The 19348-nt window shown below is 65.9% G+C and overlaps 2 protein-coding genes across 3 annotated transcripts in view; both read left to right on the forward strand.

Annotated features, from left to right (window-relative positions):
* Window positions 1-7690: 7690 nt before the first annotated feature.
* Window positions 7691-13136, forward strand: PSMC4 (proteasome 26S subunit, ATPase 4; the record flags this gene model as incomplete). 2 transcript variants are annotated; one of them, XM_082012021.1, is made up of 11 exons in its annotated part: window positions 7691-7726; window positions 8281-8379; window positions 8451-8637; window positions 9479-9625; window positions 10220-10329; window positions 10426-10519; window positions 10937-11104; window positions 11706-11782; window positions 11864-12032; window positions 12349-12404; window positions 12888-13136. In XM_082012021.1, the coding sequence occupies 11 exons, from the start codon at window positions 7691-7693 to the stop codon at window positions 12999-13001; spliced, it is 1257 nt and encodes a 418-aa protein (XP_081868147.1). In that variant the 3' UTR covers window positions 13002-13136. The 2 variants fall into 2 exon arrangements, with proteins under 2 accessions (XP_081868147.1, XP_081868148.1); XM_082012022.1 differs by having other exon boundaries at window positions 8544-8637.
* A 984-nt stretch (window positions 13137-14120) lies between these two features.
* LOC309414629 (sodium channel regulatory subunit beta-1-like) overlaps window positions 14121-19348 on the forward strand; it is a gene marked incomplete at both ends in the record, with an annotated part of 5560 nt that continues 332 nt past the window's right edge. The window contains 3 exons of the mRNA XM_082011984.1: window positions 14121-14163; window positions 15580-15746; window positions 19213-19343. Of these exons, the coding sequence (XP_081868110.1) occupies window positions 14121-14163; window positions 15580-15746; window positions 19213-19343 (341 nt within the window). The remainder of the gene's footprint in view (window positions 14164-15579; window positions 15747-19212; window positions 19344-19348) is intronic.

Genomic DNA, 19348 nt, shown 5'->3' on the forward strand with positions numbered 1-19348 from the left:
TGGTGAGGCACTGGAATGGGTTGCCCAGGGACACTGTGGCTTGCCCCTTCACTGGAAGTGTTCAAGGTCAGGTTGGACGGGGCTTTGAGGAACGTGATCCAGCAGAAGATCACAGAACAGGTTGGGTTGGGGTTGGAAGTGGCCTTCAAAGACCATCTAGTCCACCCCCCCTTCAAAGATCATGTAGTCCAGCCCCGCCGCCATAGACATCTTCCCCATCGATAGAACTGGTCAAGGTCAGGTTGGACAGGACTTTGAGCAACCTGATCCACTGGAGGATGTCCCTGCCCATGGCAGAGGACTTGGACTAGATGGTCTTTGAGGGCCCCTTCCAACCCGCTCTCTCCCCAGGACAGCTCCCATCCAGCTGTCCGAATAAGACCGCACGGCACCTGGTTCCATCCTCCCCTTGAGATCCACCAGTGCTCCTTCAACACTCCCAAGGCGGGGGACACAACGTGCCAGAAAGGAGGGGCAGCTCCTTGAGAAGCCACCAAGCAGAAGGAATGAAAAGCTTTCCCAAGAGCAGGACAGTTCATTACCCTGACCCTACCGCAGGGTGGTGGGTGCTGCATTTGCCGCCCCCGCCTCGCTCCTGGGCCGCTCTGCAACTTGAGAAATTCAGTTGCCTGGCAAGCCTTGGCCTTCGAACAAAGAGTTTGGTGGTTGAGGCGGAGAATGGCACTGTTCTTTTGTATCAGGAAGGCAGATGCCTGACCAGGGTGAGGAAGAAGAACAGGACTAACTAATTAGCTCCTGACAATCCTGGAACGACCAGTACCAGTGCTACTGGAGACTTGAGAAATCCCCTGTCTGGGTTGTGGCCAGGATGGAAATTCACTGATGCCTGAAGTCAATCATCTCCCGACCCTATAAACAGTGGTCCCAAGTGAGGCCCTTTGAGCTCTCCGGGACCACAGCGGGCTGCGACCAGCACCTCTGAGTGGGACGCCTCTCTGAGCTCGTGAACCTAAGAGTTCATGATAAGTTTGGAGGACTCTTGCCAAAGACTGGCAGGGGACCGGGGCTGAAACCCCTACTCCTTGAGGCTCAACCCTTGCCCGCTGAGAAATGCAAAAGCATTCGACGTGAGGGCTTCCCTGGGCTCTCTCTATGGCCGTATCTATACCTGCATGTGAAATCAGAGAACTTTGTTAAGCCTGTTCAAAAATTATATGATTTAATATTGTGATTCACCCTAATAGTGAATCTTAAATTGCTGCTGTTCCACCTTAGATTGCTGCCGTTCTCAGGTTACACAAACCACAAACTCCTAGCTCACATCATCACGCCACGATCCCCACACTTAATCCCTTTAGACAAAGGCCATTGACCAAGCCTGGGACTAGGGGCGGATTCAGCCGCAAGGGCGTCCGCTCTGCACCTCGCGGCTCCACGCGAGGGCCTCCCTCATCGTCTTTCCCCGATGCCTGTACAAACCACACCAACCCGACTCCGACCCAGCTTCCCCGGCCCTGCGCGACTCATTGCCCCCAGCCCACGTGTAAATCGTTCTAACCCAACTCCAGTTCGATTTCTCCTTGGCTGCTTTTCCACGTTGAAGAAGCAGTAGAGTGGACCTCGTCACCGAATTCTGTCGAGTCGCGCTTTTCACAAACCCGTACTAACGTCACTCGCTTTCTGAGATCTTTGGCGGTGATTCTTTAAGAGGCCCTAAAACACTCGCTCGTGACGCAGACCCACCTTTGCTTCTCTTCGTCCCTCCTCAGCTGTCTGAAGGCTTGCAAAGGAGGTTCGCACAGGAGGAAGGGGTCCTCCGCCGTCTCCTTGATCACGTAGAGCAGCGGGACCAACCAGGTCCACAAGGTGCCATCGGTGGTCCTGAGACACGTTTGCTTCAGACGCTTTTTTGCTGCAAAAAAAAAAAGTCCCAGAAAGTCAAATTTCCCATAACCAACTTCCAGGATGCTGGTGGGAGACACGTGCCAACACGGGACAGAGTCTTTCCCCATGGCGCGCGATAGGACTGGAAAGAGCTTGGGTCGAGACACCTCCACGGGACAACCAGTATCAGAGACGTCAGACGCTTTCTGAGGTGCCCAGGGTACCCAAGATGGACTCAGCCAGGCTGGAAGCCACCAGCCCGGGTTTGCTGCACCCTCAGAGACCCCTCGCACCCAAAGCGAGGCGTGGGGACAACAGAGCTGAGCCCCAGACCTCCACAGGCGGCGGCGCTCCAAGCGAACGGGGTGACGAATCTCAATTACCTTTTTCCTCTCAGCTCGTTGTACTTGTCTTGGAAGAACTCCATGACCTGGAGGTGCTTTTCAGCCTTGGCAACGGACGCCAGGCTGAGAGGGATCCGATAGAGAAACGAGTCGTGAAAGGCAAACAGGAGCTTAGGAAGTTTATGTTCCGCGGTCTTCAGCCCCTTGATGATGGCTTGTATGAAGGCTCCGATATTGTCTCCCACCTGGACAAGAAGAATAAGGAGAGGGCATTTCACCGGGCTGGACAGGACGGTTTTGCTCTGAGAACAGCCTGGTCCGGGGAGGAGGATGGAAGGTGGAAGATGCTGCTGCCCAGGGGCACCTTGTGTGGCACATCCCTAGGGAGAAATGACTTATTCCTGGTGCCACGTGGCCATCCAGGAAGGTCCTACATGCTGAACGCACCGGGCAGGAGAAGGCTCTTCGCTTCACCCCTCCGACGTCCAAGCCATCCCCAGGAAGGAGGGACATCGCTTTGCCGGCTCCCCAGGGGTTTTGGTGGCCGCTTACCGCTTCCACATCCGGACTGCCGTCAACATTAAAGCTTTCTCCTCTCTCGGCGTCCCCGGGACAGACTTTGGTGCTCTTGTTGTACCGGTCCAGTTTCCTCTCGATATCCTCAAGGGAATTCCAGGAGGTGGTGTGAGCAAGGAACTCGTGCTCCAGGTACTCCCGTTGGATCTTGCACCCAGGCGCCCTTTTGGGGAGCGGCTTCCAAGTGTCGCTGCTGCTGCTGAGGAAGCTGCATCCGATGCACTCAAAGAAGGTCCACGTTCCTGGGGAAAAGGGAAGAATTTGGGAGGAAAACGTGGACACCGAGCTTGGCTGAGCCCCGAAAGCACGAAACCACCTGCACGCTTCTCCAGCCCAAGAGGTGCCACCCATTTTCCAGAGAGGATTTGGGTGCCGTGGCTTGGGTGCCAGCCGTGAGCTTTATTATGAGGGAAAAAAAGCTTATTTGTACGAGAAGCTCATAAACTTGCAGCTTGAAACCTCCCAAAATAAACCGGGGCGAAACGCAGGTCAGCCTACGGCCATCAGCGTCATGTCCGGCCGCGACTTCGGGCCGAATAACAGCGCTTACCGTCCGCTTTGATATCCGCTTGAGGTATGCGCGCGACACGATACAGCTGAGCATTTCTGTACTTGGAGGCCTCGGGGATGCTGTAGCTCTCCAAAGAAACATGCTCCGGTTCGCGCTCTCGCTCGTGGCTGTAGGTGTTAACGAGGGTGTATTTATGAAAGATGAGTCCTCGTTGCAGGTGACAGACGGGACCCTGGCGCTGCCTGTGATCATTCTGTCTCCGGACGAGGAAGAGAAGGAGCTTGTTGGCCAACAGTCAAGTTTTGGCTCCGTCCAACGAGACATCGTTGGCCTTCAAAATGTCAGAGAGAAATTCCACAGCTGGGCTCATCAGCTAGGGGACTAATTAAATCACAGAATCACAGAATCGTTAAGGTTGGGAAGGACCTTCGCGATCATCAAGTCCAACCATCAACCCAACACCACTGTGTCCACTAACCCATGTCCTGAAGTGCCACATCCACCCGTTTTTTGAACACCTCCAGTGATGGTGACTCCACCACCACCCTGGGCAGCCTGTGCCAATGCTTGACCACTCTCTCCGTAAAGAAATCTTTCCTAACACCCAATCTAAACCTCCCCTGGCACAACTTGAGGCCGTTTCCTCTCATCCTACCGCTGGTTACTTGGGAGAAGAGCCCAACCCCCACCTCACCACAACCCCCTTTCAGGCAGTTGTAGAGAGCGATGAGGTCTCCACTCAAACTCCTCTTCTCCAGACTGAACACCCCCAGTTCCCTCAGCCGCTCCTCATCAGACTTGTGCTCCAGACCCCTCCCCAGCTCCGTTGCCCTTCTCTGGACACGCTCCAGCACCTCAACATCCTTCTTGTAGTGAGGGGCCCAACACTGAACACAGGATTCGAGGTGCGGCCTAATTCAACTGCTGATTTTTTTACCTTTTCTCCATGTTGGCGAATTCTTCGCAGAGGCCGGGCTGTTTGTAGAAGACGACGCAAATCTTGGATCATTCATCTAGTTTATAACATTCTGACAGCACAGCAACAAACTCCAGCGTCATCACGTCTTGTGGCAGGTGATGTCCATCAAACAGGTACAGGTTGGGCTGGCAGCTGTTGGAAAAGGGGTGGTGGGTCCCCACTATGTCCTCCTGCCACCGTCCCCCTTCCCTGTCTTCGCCTGCTCCACCACTCACATCCATCGCAGCTCGCTCTTGGCCGACGGTCCCAGAGGTTGCGCGTCCCCTACGTCGTCACCTCCTGCCCTGTTGAAGACCCCTCGGTTACTCTGAGGTGCTTTGGAAGGGCCCGGATGCCTCGGAGCGAGTGCCCACCACTTGGGCGCAGGAAGAGGATCCGGAAGGATGGCCTTGGGGGTCTCTCTGCGCCAACTGGAGGGGGGATTTTGGGGGGAGAAGGGACCTAATGATGTCCAAGCTGCACCTCCTCCTGTGAGAGCCCGTTCCCTCAGGGAGCTGCTGGACGTCCAGCCCTCCAGACCCAACCTCAAACCCTTCAGTGATGACATCCCTCCACGCAACGAAGGTGCTGGAAGGTCCCGGGCCTTCTCTGATCTCCTGGACACCTGCAACCGAGAAGCAAGCGTCGATTAACGCCTCCAAAGAAGGTGGCAAGCCAAGAAAAGGGAGAAACTGGGGTTCACCAGGGAGAGGGGGGCTCCTCACAGCTTGGGCATGGTCTTCTTCGAAGAAGAACCCCAACCCTGGGCATGGACCATCGTGTCTTCCTCCCTGCGCTCCTCCCTGGGCGGATCCCGGGGGAAGCCCAGGAGGCTTTTGGATGTGATGCTCACCAAGAGCTTCCACCCCCCAACCAGCTCTGGTCACCCAGGACAACTCAGCACCCGAGTTATCATCAGAGAAGACAATGTGACCGAGAAAACGCCCTCAGCAGCACCTGCACGGTGGAGGTTCCCCCGGTTTGTCACCTCCACCCTCTTACCGCGACCCGGGACCCTCCACCCGGAGAAAAACGGGAAGAGTCGAAGGAAAAAAATGAAGTTCAAAAGCTGAGAGCCCAAAGGACCGGAGGGACGTCCGCCGGGCGGACGCTGGGGGTCTCACCGGAGAGCGCGCGCGGCCTCCGCGCCTCGACTTCCCCCCACCCCAGCAACGCCTCACGGGCGGGGAGGGGGGAACGACGAGGGGGAGGACCCCAACGGCCCGAAGATCGGCTCCGGCGACCACGAGAAAAAATGGGGAAGGGGGTTGGGGCGGGTGTTTAACGACGTTAACGAACGCCGCCGGGAGCCGGAGGCGGCACCGGAGCCGCGTGGCGCTTCGCCCGCGGACAGAAGCCGCCCGGACGCCGAATTTTGACGTTTTCACAGACAAAACGGGGTCTCAAGCCACCGCGGAGCCCCCGGCGCCGGATCCCGCCCGCGTCGGGCATCGGCGCCTCCGGTCGGCGCATCGGCCCCACGAGCGCGGCGTGGCGGGCGCGGCGTGAGCGAGGGGACGCCGGCGCGCCCCGGTCCCCCACCCCGACGCCCGGCCCCGTCGCGGCGGTACCTGCCTCGCTGCCGAGGGTCTCCCAGGAACCGCCGTCGCGGTCAGGCGCCGGGGGAAGGCGGCTGCGGCCGTCGGGCGCCGTCGGGTGCGTCGCGGCGGCGCCGGCGCCTTCGTCCCCCACCGAGAGGCAGCGGGTGCCCTCCGGGGCGGAGTGGGGCCGCGGGGGCGGCTCGTGCCCCCCAGCGCCGCCGGAGCCCTCCGTCGCGCCGGGCCGGGCCCGGGGGGCGGCGGGGAGACATTTGGGCACCGAAACCCCCGCAGCCCGGCGGCGAAGAGGCTTTGGGCTGAGAAACACCGATTTTGGGAGCTTGGGGCTCAGAAACACCGATTTTTGGGAGGTTTGGGCTCAGAAACACCGATTTCGGGAGCGTGGGGCTCAGAAACACCAATTTTCAGGAGCTTTGGGCTCAGAAACAGCAATTTATGAAACTTTCGGACTCCGAAACACCGACAGAGCGACCGTTTGGGCTCAGAAAGCCCCGTTTAGGGAGTCTGGGGGCTCAGAAGTGCCGCCGCGGCGGCGCAGGCGGCTTTTGGGCTCCGAACCAGCAATTTAGGGAAGGGAGAAAAGCGACGCCGCGATGCTCACCCGGGGGGCGGCCGGGGCCGAGCGGCTGCGCGGCGACACCGCGACCACTGAGGCCCAGCGCCGGGACGCTCGCCACGCCCTTCCTCGCCGCGCCCCTCCTCGCCGCGCCCTTCGTTGCCGCACCCCTCCTCGCCACGCCCCGCCTCGCCACGCCCTTCCTCACCACGCCCCGCCTCGCCATGCCCCGCCTCACCGCGCCCCTCCTCGCTGCGCCCCTCCTCGCCACGCCCTTCCTCGCCACGCCCTTCCTCGCCGCGCCCCGCCTCGCCGCGCCCCGCCTCGCCGCGCCCCGCCTCGCCACGCCCCGCCTCGCCGCGCCCCGCCTCGCCACCGCCGGCGGACGTGACCCTGCCTCACGTGCGGCCTCCGCCCCCCCCCGAGCGACCGAACTTCTCGTCTCGTCCCCCGTTTCTCGGAAACGCCCCGAAAACCGAAAAGCTCCGCCCCCTTTCACCATGACCCCTCCCCATGTCCCTTATGAACCCCGCCCTTCCCCATAACCCCGCCTCCTTCCGCATAGACCCCGCCCCTCCCGCTAACCCCGCCTCCCTTCACGACCCGGGCCACGCCCCCCTGACGGTCACTCCCCCTCCTCCCCGGGTCCCCTCCCCCTTTCTCCTCACGTCCCCCCTCCCCCTCACGTCGTTCCCCCCCTTCCTCTCACAGCCCCCCGCCCCCCCGTGCCCCCCGGTCCCCTCCCCCCCGCCAGCCCCGCCCCCTCACGGCCCGGCCGGGTCCCGGCCGCCGCGGCGCCTTCCCGCCCCTCCCAGCGCGCATGCGCGGCTGCGGGCGCTGTCCCGCGCTCTGAGGGGGCGGAGTCAGGGCGGGGGGCGGAGTCAGGCGGGGGGGGGCGAGGGGATGGGGCCGGGGGAGCGGCACTGGGAGCGCTGGGAGGGGAACTGGGAGCGCTGGGGGAAGTCAGGGAGTGACACTGGGAGCACGGGGAGGGGGGAACTGGGAGTACTGGGGGGGAGCCAGGGGAGGCACTGGGAGCACTGGGGCGGCACTGGGAGCACTGGTGGGAGCCGGGGGGGCACTGGGAGGAACTGGGAGCACTGGAATGGTGTCCGCCGCGTGTCCTCACGCGCTCCCAGTTCCCCCGGCAGAGGCTGCGGCCGGGACTACATCTCCCGTCGTCCTCCGCGGCAGGACCGGGACTGCCTGTCCCATGGTGCCCCGCGGCAGGGCCGAACTTCATCTCCCGTCGTGCCCCGCGGCGGAGGGGGCGGGGTTTCCGCCCCGCCGGGCTCCTCCCGCCGTTCCCGTCATTCCCCGCGGCCGCCGCGCGCCGTCACGATGGAGGAGCTGGGGTTGCTGGGGGAGAAGGCGCAGGTGGGGGCGGGGGCGGTCGTGACCGGGGACCCCGGGACCTCCGACCCCTGGGTGCCCCCCCGAGACCCCCTCTCGACCCCTGGGTGCCGCCCGGGATCCGCACCCCCCACTCCCGGGTGCCCGGCCCCCATCCTCTGGGTGCCCCCCCCACCTCTAGGTGCTCCCCGGGACCCCCTCCCACCTCTGGGTGCCCCCCCGCGACTGCGGCCCCTCTTTGCAAGGTGACCGCACCTCGGGACGCCCCCCCGTCCGCTGGGTGCCCCCGTCCATCCTTTGGGTGACCCCTTCCACTCCTGGGTGACCCCCTCATCCGCTGGGTGCCCCTCCTTCACCCCCTGGGTTACCCACCCCCATCCGCCGGGTGCCCTCTCCCACCGCCGGGTGTCCCCTCCCATCCTCTGGGTGCTCCCCCGTCCTTTGGGTGACCCTCCCCCCGCGCCTGGGTGCCCCCCCCCCATCCACTGGGTGCCCCCTCCACACCCGCTGGGTCCCCCCCTCCTCACCCCCTGGGTCCCCCCCCCACCCCCGGGTGCCCCATCTCGACGCGCCCGCAGGACGAGGCGCCGGCGCTGGCCGCCCCCCGCCCGCCCCCCGGCCTGTCCTTCCTGGTGCCGGAGCCCGAGGACCTGGAGGACCTGTACAGCCGCTACAAGGTGGGCGAGGGGGCGCGGGGGGGGGCGCGGGGGGGGCGCGCGGCCCCCCCAACCGGTGGGTGTCGTGGCAGAAGCTGCAGCAGGAGCTGGAGTTCCTGGAGGTGCAGGAGGAGTACATCAAGGACGAGCAGAAGAACCTGAAGAAGGAGTTCCTGCACGCGCAGGAGGAGGTGAAGCGCATCCAGAGCATCCCCCTGGTCATCGGGCAGTTCCTGGAGGCCGTCGACCAGAACACGGCGATCGTGGGCTCCACCACCGGTGGGGGGGACGGGGGTGGCAGCGAGGGGTCGGGGGGACATGGGGACGGGGGGACAGGGGTGGCGGCAAGGGGTCAGGGGGGACATGGGGACGGGGGTGGCAGCAAGGGGACGGGGGTGGCAGCGAGGGGACATGGGGATGGGGGTGGCAGCGAGGGGTCAGGGGGTCAGGGGGACGGGGGTGGCCGTGAGGGGTCGGGGGGACGGGGGTGGCAGCAAGGTGACATGGGGATGGGGGTGGCAGCGAGGGGTCGGAGGGACATGGGGACAGGGAACAGGGGTGGCGGCAAGGGGTCGGGGGGACATGGGGATGGGGGTGGCAGCGAGGGGTCGGGGGGACATGGGGACGAGGGTGGCAGCGAGGGGTCAGGGGGACATGGGGACAGGGGACAGGGGTGGCGGCAAGGGGTCAGGGGGGACATGGGGATGGGGGTGGCAGCGAGGGGTCGGGGGGACGGGGTGGCAGCGAGGGGACGGGGGGACGGGGGTGGCAGCGAGGGTACATGGGGACGGGGGTGGCAGTGAGGGGTCGGGGGGACGGGGGTGGCAGCGAGGGGCCGGGGGTGGGGCCGGGGGTGGCAGTGAGAGAAGGGGGCTGGCCACCAAGGAACAGGTATTGTGGGGACACGGGGACAACCCCAGAGGGACAGTTGAGGACCTCGAGGCGCTGTGGGGTGGCGGGACAGGTTCCGGGGGCCACCAGGCACCGCCGGCCCCTGGTGGCACAGGGACGGTCCCAGAAGGTCACCTGGGACCCCACCGAGCACCATGGGGAGGACCCCAACCAGCGCCGGGGCCACCTCCCAAGGAGCCGGCGGGTGACGCGGGCTGACATCCTGCAGGCTCCAACTACTACGTGCGGATCCTCAGCACCATCGACCGGGAGCTGCTGAAGCCCAACGCCTCGGTGGCCCTGCACAAGCACAGCAACGCGCTGGTGGACGTCCTCCCGCCCGAGGCCGACAGCAGCATCATGATGCTGACGTCAGGTGGGTGTCCCCACCCTGGGGTCCCCACCCCGCGGCCGGGCTGCAGAGCGCCGGGTGGTGGGACCACGGGCGTTGCCGGCGGGTGCTGCCAGGCCGGGGAGATGTGGGTTAACCGGGGGCCGGGGGGTCTGCGGGGCTGGACCCGGAGGGTGGGGAGCAGCGGGACGTGGCGTGGGCGCACCCGGAGGGGTGGTGGGTCTCCATCCCTGGGAGACCTCCAGCCCTCGCCTGGGCAAGGTCCCCAGTGCCCTGGTTGGAGAAGTTTTGATGGAGACGTTGGACCAGGGACCTTCTGTCCCAAGGGGTTGGAACCATGACGGTGGGTGGTGGGTCTCCATCCTTGGAGCTGCCCAACCAGTGACCTGCCGTGGCTGAAAGCCTTCTGGAGAGGAGGTCAGACCGGGAATCTCCTCCTGTCCTTGTCACGGAAGGATGGGAGCCTGGGTGGGGTGGTGGGTCTCCGTCCTCGGAGCTGCCCAGGCGGCCTGGTTTGCTTGGGACCGTTCTCCGGCGGCCAAGGTTGCCCCCAGCGCTCCCCAAGTCCCCCGTGGTGACCCCGGTGGGTGCCCCGCTGATGGCCCGTCCCTGTTGCAGACCAGAAGCCGGATGTGATGTACGCCGACATTGGGGGCATGGACATCCAGAAGCAGGAGGTGCGGGAGGCCGTGGAGCTGCCCCTCACCCACTTTGAGCTCTACAAGCAGGTGAGGCCGCGCGACGCCCCGGGGTGGGCGTAGGGTGACACACGGGACCCTTGGTGACCCCTGATGTCACCCCCGGGTGTTGTGTCCCCACCCAAGATCGGCATTGACCCTCCCCGGGGGGTCCTCATGTACGGCCCCCCCGGCTGCGGCAAGACCATGCTGGCCAAGGCTGTGGCCCACCACACCACAGGTGGGTTGCCCCGGGGTGCTGGGGGCACCCCTGGTGGGTGGTGGGATCCTTGGGGTGCTGCTGGGCTGCTTGGGTCGGTGTTAGGTGGACCTTGGGGTGCTGGGTAACCCTTGAGGGGTGGTGGGGTCCTTGAGTGGTGGTGGGGCCTCTGGGGTGCTGTGGAGGCACCCCAGGGTGCTGGTGGCATCCATAGGGGGGTGATGGGGTCCTGGGGGTGTTGAGGGTACCCCAGGGTGGTGGTGGGATCCTTGGCTTGCTGAGAGCACCCTAAGGTGCTGGTGGGCTCCTTTGGGGTGCTGGGGGAACCACCGGGAGCTAGTGGGGTCCTTGGGGTGCTGGTGGCCAGGGGAGCTCTGGGGGTGCTCCCGGGGCACCCCCACCCAGTCAGAAGGTCCCAGCCCCTGCGGGTGCCCCCAGCCGCCTTCATCCGGGTGGTGGGCTCGGAGTTCGTGCAGAAGTACCTGGGGGAGGGTCCCCGCATGGTGCGCGACGTCTTCCGCCTGGCCAAGGAGAACGCCCCCGCCATCATCTTCATCGACGAGATCGACGCCATCGCCACCAAGCGCTTCGACGCCCAGACCGGGGGTGAGGGCATGCGGGGAACCCTCTGGAGGACCCCATAGTGGGGTTCCGGGGCCTCCTGGTGGTCCCTGGGGCTTGGGTGGGGGTCAGGAGACCTCTGGAGGACCCCATAGTGGGGTTCTGGGGCCTCCTGGTGGTCCCTGGGGCTTGGGTGGGGGTCGGGAGATCTCTGGAGGACCCCATGGTGGGGTTCCGGGGCCTCCTGGTAGTCCCCAGGGCTTGAGTGGGGGTCAGGAACCCTCTGGAGGACCCCATGGTGGGGCTCCTGGGGCTGGCTCCAGGTTGGGGGCCAGGGATGTTCTGGTGTCCCCAGGTCCTTGGAGATGGGGTGGGCGTTCAGGGACCTTCTGGAGGACCCCTGTGGTGGCGTTTGGGGGACCTCATGGTGGGGTTCAGGGACCCTCTCGAGAACACCGTGGTGGGGATCAGGGACCTTCTGGTGTCCCCTCGTCCTTGGGGCCTGGGTTGGGGGGACCCAGGGTGCCTAAGGCCCCTCAGCTGTGGGGCCAGGTCGGGGAGGTCCTTGGGAAGGTTGTGGGGTGCTGGGGGGTCCTTTGGGTCTCAGCACCCACCAACTGTGTGTCCCCCACCTGCCCCACCGCAGCCGACCGGGAGGTTCAGCGCATCCTCCTGGAGCTCCTCAACCAGATGGACGGCTTCGACCAGAACGTCAACGTCAAGGTGAGGGTCCCATGGGTGCTGGGGGGGTCCCAGGGTGCCACGTGGTGACAGTGACACCCATGTGTGTGTCCCCTCCTCCAGGTGATCATGGCCACGAACCGGGCGGACACCCTGGACCCGGCGCTGCTGCGTCCCGGCCGCCTGGACCGGAAGATCGAGTTCCCGTTGCCCGACCGACGCCAGAAGCGTCTCATCTTCTCCACCATCACCGGCAAGATGAACCTCTCCGAGGAGGTGGACCTCGAGGACTGTATCTGGGGACACGTGGGGACACCGCCGGGGGGGACGGGGAGGTTGGGGACCCCACCAAGGTAGCAGCCACCCCTGGGGGGGCCCGAGGAGGTGGAGACCCCATGGGGACATCAGGAGCCATAGGGAGGTGTCGGGGTTGGGGACCCCGTGGGGACATCGGGGACCCCATAGGGACCGGGGGGGACCCCAGGGGCGCCGCTGGCCCACAGCAAGGCCACCCACGGGTGCCACCCCGGGAATGAGGGACCCTCCCGGGTGGGGGTTGGGGACACCGGGGCCATTGGGGACGGGACGTTTCCTTCACCCCCACCCAGACGTGGCACGGCCGGACAAGATCTCGGGGGCCGACATCAACTCCATCTGCCAGGAGGTGGGTGACGCGGGGCCGGGGGGCCGTGTCCCACCACCGCAGGGTGACACGGGGTGACGGGGTGACACAGGTGCCATACCCCTCTGTGGCAGGGTGACAAGGGGATGACATGGGTGCTATGTCCCACCACGGCAGGGTGACATGGGGGTGACGGGGGGGGTACTGTGTCCCTTCACGGTGACATCTCACCATGGCAGGGTGACCAGGAGGTGACGTGGGTGCTGTGTCCTTTCATGGTAGGGTGACACGGGTGACACAGGTGCCCTGTCCCTCCATCGCAGGGTGACAAGGGGGTGCCGTGTCCCTCCACGGTGACATGTCCCTCCATGGTAGGGTGACGAGGTGACACGGATGTCACATCGCTCCCTGCTGAGGCGACAGCAGATGTCGTGGTCGGGGGGTGACCTGAGCGCCGGGGCCCAGCAGCAGGGTGGCAGGAGGGGACAGCAGGTGGCTGGGGGTGACGCGGGCGCCCGTCCCCAGGGTGGCATGCTGGCGGTGCGGGAGAACCGGTACATCGTGCTGGCCAAGGACTTCGAGAAGGCCTACAAGACCGTCATCAAGAAGGACGAGCAGGAGCATGAGTTCTACAAGTGACAGCTCGGGGACATTGGGGACACCCTGGTCCGTCCCCCCCAATAAACCTCAACCCCCACCCCCCCGCCTGCCTGCTTCTGTGTAGGGCCATGGGCACGGGGAGAGCGCGGGGGGGGGCCATGGGGACGACCTTGCGGCTGCAGAGGGGGACACGGGGACAGCCCGGGGCTGCCCATGGGGACAAGCTGGGGGACATGGAAACCTCCATGGGAACAAGCTTGGGGACATGGGGACAGCCTTGGGCTGTCAGTGGGGACACTGGGCCAACCCTGGGGACATGGGGGCGGGGGGGGGAGACATGGGGAGATCCATGAGGACAACCCTGGGGACATGAGGAGGTCCGTGGGGACAGGGGGAGGGCCATGGGGACAGCCTTGGGATGTCCATGGGGGGATGCTGGGACAGCCTTGGGGACGTGGGGACACCCGTGGAGCCACCATGGGGACAGGCCGGGGGTGGCCCTGGGGGCCGCTGGGGCCACCCACGGGGACAGCCTGGGGAACGTGGGGGGCACCCGTGGAGCCGTCCTGGGGACCGTCCGTGGGGACACCGGGGGGGGCGGCTCCCAGCTGCGGCTCCGCCCCATCGTTGCGTCACGGCCGCTTCCCCCCGCCCCCCCGGCGCCGCACTGCGCCGGGCCGAGCGGAGCCGAAGTCGAGCCGAGCGGAGCCGAAGTCGAGCCGAGCGGAACCGAAGTCGAGCCGAGCGGAGCCGAAGCCCGGAGCCCCCCGGAGCGGGGCCGGCCATGCCTTGAAGCGGGTCCCCGTCCCGGGCCGAGCTCCTCGTCCCCCTCCCCCCCCCTCCGAGGGACCCAGGCGGGGGAGGGGCCCATGGCCCGGGCAGGGGGCTGCGGGGGGGCGGCGCGGCGCTGAGGAGCGGGACGGGCCCAGCCGGGCAGACCCGAACTCGTTCCGAACCCGGCTGAAGACAAGCCGGACCGGGCCGGACCGGGCCGGACCGGGCAGAACTCTGCCGGAGAGAGCCGAACCCAGCCGAACCGGGCCCGAACCGGGCCGAACCCAGCCCGAACCCGGCTGAAGACAACCGAACGGGCCGGAGACAGCCGAACCGAGCCGAACCCGTCCGAAGAGAGCCGAACCGGCCCGAACCGGGCCCGCCATGTTGTTCCCCGGCCTCTCCCTCTTCCTCGGCCTCCTCATGGGTGAGTGCGGCGGGGCCGGGACCCCCCCGTGTCCCCTGGCCCCCATAATGTCCCCTGACCCCTCAGCGTCACCTATCAACCCCCCGTGTCCCCCGTCCCCCCCCAAATGTCCCCCGTCCCCCTCAGTGTCCCCTGTCCCACTCAGTGTCCCCTCACCCCCTCAGTGTCCCCTGTCCCCCCAAGTGTCCCCTCACCCCCTCAGTGTCCCCTGTCCCCCCAAGTGTCCCCTGTCCCCCTCAAGTATCCCCTGTCCCCCTCAGTGTCCCCTCAGTCCCCCCAATGTCTCCTGTCCCCCCCCAGTGTTCCCTCATCCCCCCCAAGTGTCCTCTGTCCCCCTCAGTGTCCCCTCACCCTCCCAAGTGTCCCCCCCAGCCCTCCCAGTGTCCCCTCACTCCCCCCCAGTGTCCCCTGTCCCCTTCAGTGTCCTCTGACCCATCAACTGTCACCCCCCGGTGTCCCCTGCCCCCCCGTCCCCTGGCCCCCCTCAGTGTCACATCCCCCCTGCGCCACCCCCGCTGTCCCCTTCCCGGGCCTTGTCACCTCCGCAGTGTCACCCTCCCCCCCACGGTGTCACCTGTCCCTGCCGCAGTCCCTGTGCCACCCCCCCCCCGTGTCACCATGGTGTCATGTCCCCCCCACGTCCCACTGCGCGGCCCCCCAGCCCCCCCCCGGGTGCCACCGCAGTGTCACCGCAGTGTCCCACGTCCCCCTACAGGGTCCCCTGGCCCCCCGAGTGCCACCACAGTGTTCTCTGGCCCCCCCCCCAGTGTCACCGCAGTGTCCCCCAGGTGCCACTGCAGTGTCCCGTGTCCCACATGGTGTCCCCTGGCCCCCCAAGTGCCACCGCAGTGTCCCCTGTCCCCCCACAATGTCCCCTGCCCCCCCCAGGTGCCACTGCAGTGTCACTGCAGTGTCCCATGTCCCCCCAGAGTGTCCCCTGCCCCCCCAAGTGCCACCGCAGAGTCTCCTGTCCTCCCCCAGAGTGTCCGCTGCCCCCTCAAGTGCCACCGCGGTGTCCCCTGTCCTCCCCCAGAGTGTCCCCTGTCCCCCCAAGTGCCACCACAGTGTCCCCTGTCCTCCCCCAGAGTGTCACGGCAGTGTCCCCTGTCCCCTCAAGTGCCCCCTGTCCCCCCAAGTGCCCCCGTGTCCCCCGTCCCCTACAATGTCTTAGTCCCCCCAAGTGCCACCGCAGTGTCCCCTGTTCCCCCTGCCCAGTTTTGGGGGTTCAGGGTCAGGTCCCTGATTTGAGGGGAGCTGGGGGTGCCCCTACCCCATCCCCTCCACTTTTGGGGGGGTCCCATGGGACCCATGGGGTCCCAAACCCCACTTTTGGGGGGCTGGGAGGGGTCGGGGGTGACTGCCCCCAATTTTGGGGGTCTCATAGGGTTGGGGTGACCCCCCCGTGTCCCCCCACAGCTGGGGCGGCCGAGGGGGGGTGCGTGGAGGTGGCTTCGGGCACGGAGGCGGTTTTGGGGCTCCCCTTCCGCCTGCTCTGCATCGCCTGCAAGCGCCGCAGCGAGACCCCCGCCCAGGCCGAGGGCGAGTGGTTCTTCCGTCCCGAGGGGGCCCCCGACTTCCAGAAGGTACTGGGAGGCACTGGGAAGGACTGGGAGGGGTGCTGGGAGGCACTGGGGAGGACTGGGAGGGACTGCGAGGGATTAAGGGAGCACTGGGAGGCACTGGGGTGCTACTGGGAGGCACTGGGGGGTACTAGGAGGCACTGGAGGGAATTGGGAGGGTGGTAAGGGCATGCTGGGAGGGATTGGCGGGTACTGAGGGGTTCTGAGAAGCACTGAGGGCTTACTGGGAAGAACTGGGAGGCACTGGGAAGGACTTAGAGGGATTGAGGGTACTGGGAGGCACTGGGGAGTTACTGGGAGGGACTGGGAGGGATTAGGGGAGCTCTGAGAGTCACTGAGGGTACTGGGAGGCACTGGGATGTTACTGGGAGGCACTGGGGGGTACTGGGAGGCACTGGAGGGGTCTGGGAGGGTAATAAGGGCATGCTGGGAGGGACTGGGAGGGATTGGGGAGCACTGAGGGGTTTTGAGAGGCAGTGGGGGGTTGCTGGGAATAGCTGGGAGGCACTGGGGGGTACTGGGAGGGCAGTAGGGGGATGCTGGGAGGGACTGGAGCGGACTGGGAGGACGTTAAGGGGCATTGGAAGGCACTGGGAGGGCGTTAGGGGGTTGCTGAGGGGAACTGGGAGAGACTGGGAGTGACTGGGAGGGCATTGGGGAATGCTGAGATGGACTGGGAGGCTCACAGGAAATACTGGGCGGCACTGGAGAGCACTGGGAGGCACTGGGCACGTATTGGGAGGCATCGAGGGGTCCCAGGGGGTACTAGGAGATACTGGGGGCTACTGGGGGAGACTGAGGAGACTCAGGGGTGCACTGGGGAGATGCTGGGCGGCAACAGAGAGCACGGGGCATACTGGGAGGCTCTGGGAGGTACTGGAGAGCACTGGAAGCTACTGGGAGGCACTGGGGAGATAGCGGGAGGCACTGGAAGACACTGAGGAGGCACTGGGAGCCACTGGGGTGGTACTGGGGGGCACTGAGGAGACTGGGGGCTACTGGAAGGCACTGGTGGGTACTGGGAGTCTCTGGGGAGACAGTGGGAGTCACCGGGGAGGTACTGGGGGGCGCTGAGGAGACTCTGGGGGCTACTGGGAGATACTGGGGAGATACTGGAGGGCACTGGGGAGATACTGGGGGGTACTGGAAGGCACTGAGGAGAAACTGGGGGGCACTGGGAGTTACTTGGAGCTATTTGGAGGCACTGGGGAGGTACTGGGGGGCACTGAGGAGACTCTGGGGGCTACTGGGAGATACTGGGGGGGTACTGGGAGGGTACTGGGAGACTCTGGGTTCTACTGGGAGGCACTGGGAGGCACTGGGCTGCGCTGCACCCCCAGATCCTGCACTACAGCCCGGAGGAGGGGCAGTGGGTGGCCCCCGGCCCCTTCGAGGGGGTGCTGGGTGCTACTGGGAGGCACTGGGGGGCACTGGGAGTCTCTGGGGAGACACTAGGGGGCACTGAGGAGACTGGGTGCTACTGGGAGGCACTGGGGGGCACTGGGAGTCTCTGGGGAGACACTGGGGGGCACTGGGAGTCACTGGGGAGGTACTGGGGGGCACTGAGGAGACTCTGGGGGCTACTGGGAGATACTGGAGGGGTACTGGGAGGGTACTGGGAGACTCTGGGTGCTACTGGGAGGCACTGGGAGGCACTGGGCTGCGCTGCACCCCCAGATCCTGCACTACAGCCCGGAGGAGGGGAGTGGGTGGCCCCCGGCCCCTTCGAGGTGTTGCTGGGTGCTACTGGGTGCTACTGGGGGGCACTGGGGGTCTCTGGGGAGACACTGGGGGGCACTGGGAGTCACTGGGGAGGTACTGGGGGGCGCTGAGGAGACTCTGGGGGCTACTGGGAGATAGCGGGGGGGTACTGGGAGGGTACTGGGAGACTCTGGGTGCTACTGGGAGGCACTGGGAGGCACTGGGCTGCGCTGCGCCCCCAGATCCTGCACTACAGCCCGGAGGAGGGGCAGTGGGTGGCCCCCGGCCCCTTCGAGGGGTTGCTGGGTGCTACTGGGGGGCACTGGGAGTCTCTGGGGAGACACTGAGGGGCACTGAGGAGACTGGGTGCTACTGGGGGACACTGGGGGTCTCTGGGGAGACACTGGGGGGCACTGGGAGTCACTGGGGAGGTACTGGGGGGCGCTGAGGAGACTCTGGGGGCTACTGGGAGATACTGGGGAGATACTGGAGGGCACTGGGGAGATACTGGGGGGTACTGGAAGGCACTGAGGAGAAACTGGGGGGCACTGGGAGTTACTTGGAGCTATTTGGAGGCACTGGGGAGGTACTGGGGGGCACTGAGGAGACTCGGGGGGCTACTGGGAGATACTGGGGGGGTACTGGGAGGGTACTGGGAGACTCTGGGTTCTACTGGGAGGCACTGGGAGGCACTGGGCTGCGCTGCACCCCCAGATCCTGCACTACAGCCCGGAGGAGGGGCAGTGGGTGGCCCCCGGCCCCTTCGAGGGGGTGCTGGGTGCTACTGGGAGGCACTGGGGGGCACTGGGAGTCTCTGGGGAGACACTAGGGGGCACTGAGGAGACTGGGTGCTACTGGGAGGCACTGGGGGGCACTGGGAGTCTCTGGGGAGACACTGGGGGGCACTGGGAGTCACTGGGGAGGTACTGGGGGGCACTGAGGAGACTCTGGGGGCTACTGGGAGATACTGGGGGGGTACTGGGAGGGTACTGGGAGACTCTGGGTGCTACTGGGAGGCACTGGGAGGCACTGGGCTGCGCTGCACCCCCAGATCCTGCACTACAGCCCGGAGGAGGGGAGTGGGTGGCCCCCGGCCCCTTCGAGGGGGTGCTGGGTGCTACTGGGTGCTACTGGGGGGCACTGGGGGTCTCTGGGGAGACACTGGGGGGCACTGGAAGTCACTGGGGAGGTACTGGGGGGCGCTGAGGAGACTCTGGGGGCTACTGGGAGATAGCGGGGGGGTACTGGGAGGGTACTGGGAGACTCTGGGTGCTACTGGGAGGCACTGGGACGCACTGGGCTGCGCTGCGCCCCCAGATCCTGCACTACAGCCCGGAAGAGGGGCAGTGGGTGGCCCCCGGCCCCTTCGAGGGGTTGCTGGGTGCTACTGGGGGGCACTGGGAGTCTCTGGGGAGACACTGGGGGGCACTGAGGAGACTGGGTGCTACTGGGGGACACTGGGGGTCTCTGGGGAGACACTGGGGGGCACTGGGAGTCACTGGGGAGGTACTGGGGGGCGCTGAGGAGACTCTGGGGGCTACTGGGAGATACTGGGGAGATACTGGAGGGCACTGGGGAGATACTGGGGGGTACTGGAAGGCACTGAGGAGACACCGGGGGGCACTGGGAGTTACTTGGAGCTATTTGGAGGCACTGGGGAGGTACTGGGGGGCGCTGAGGAGACTCTGGGGGCTACTGGGAGATACTGGGAGGGTACTGGGAGAGTCTGGGTGCTACTGGGAGGCACTGGGCTGCGCTGCGCCCCCAGATCCTGCACTACAGCCCGGAGGAGGGGCAGTGGGTGGCCCCCGGCCCCTTCGAGGGGGTGCTGGCCTGGAACGGCTCGCGCGGCACGCGGGACCTGCAGGACCTGTCGGTGCGGCTGGCGGCCGTGGCGCGGCCCC

Source organism: Phaethon aethereus, assembly GCF_964289735.1.
Source record: "Phaethon aethereus genome assembly, chromosome: 30".
NCBI lineage: Eukaryota > Metazoa > Chordata > Aves > Phaethontiformes > Phaethontidae > Phaethon > Phaethon aethereus.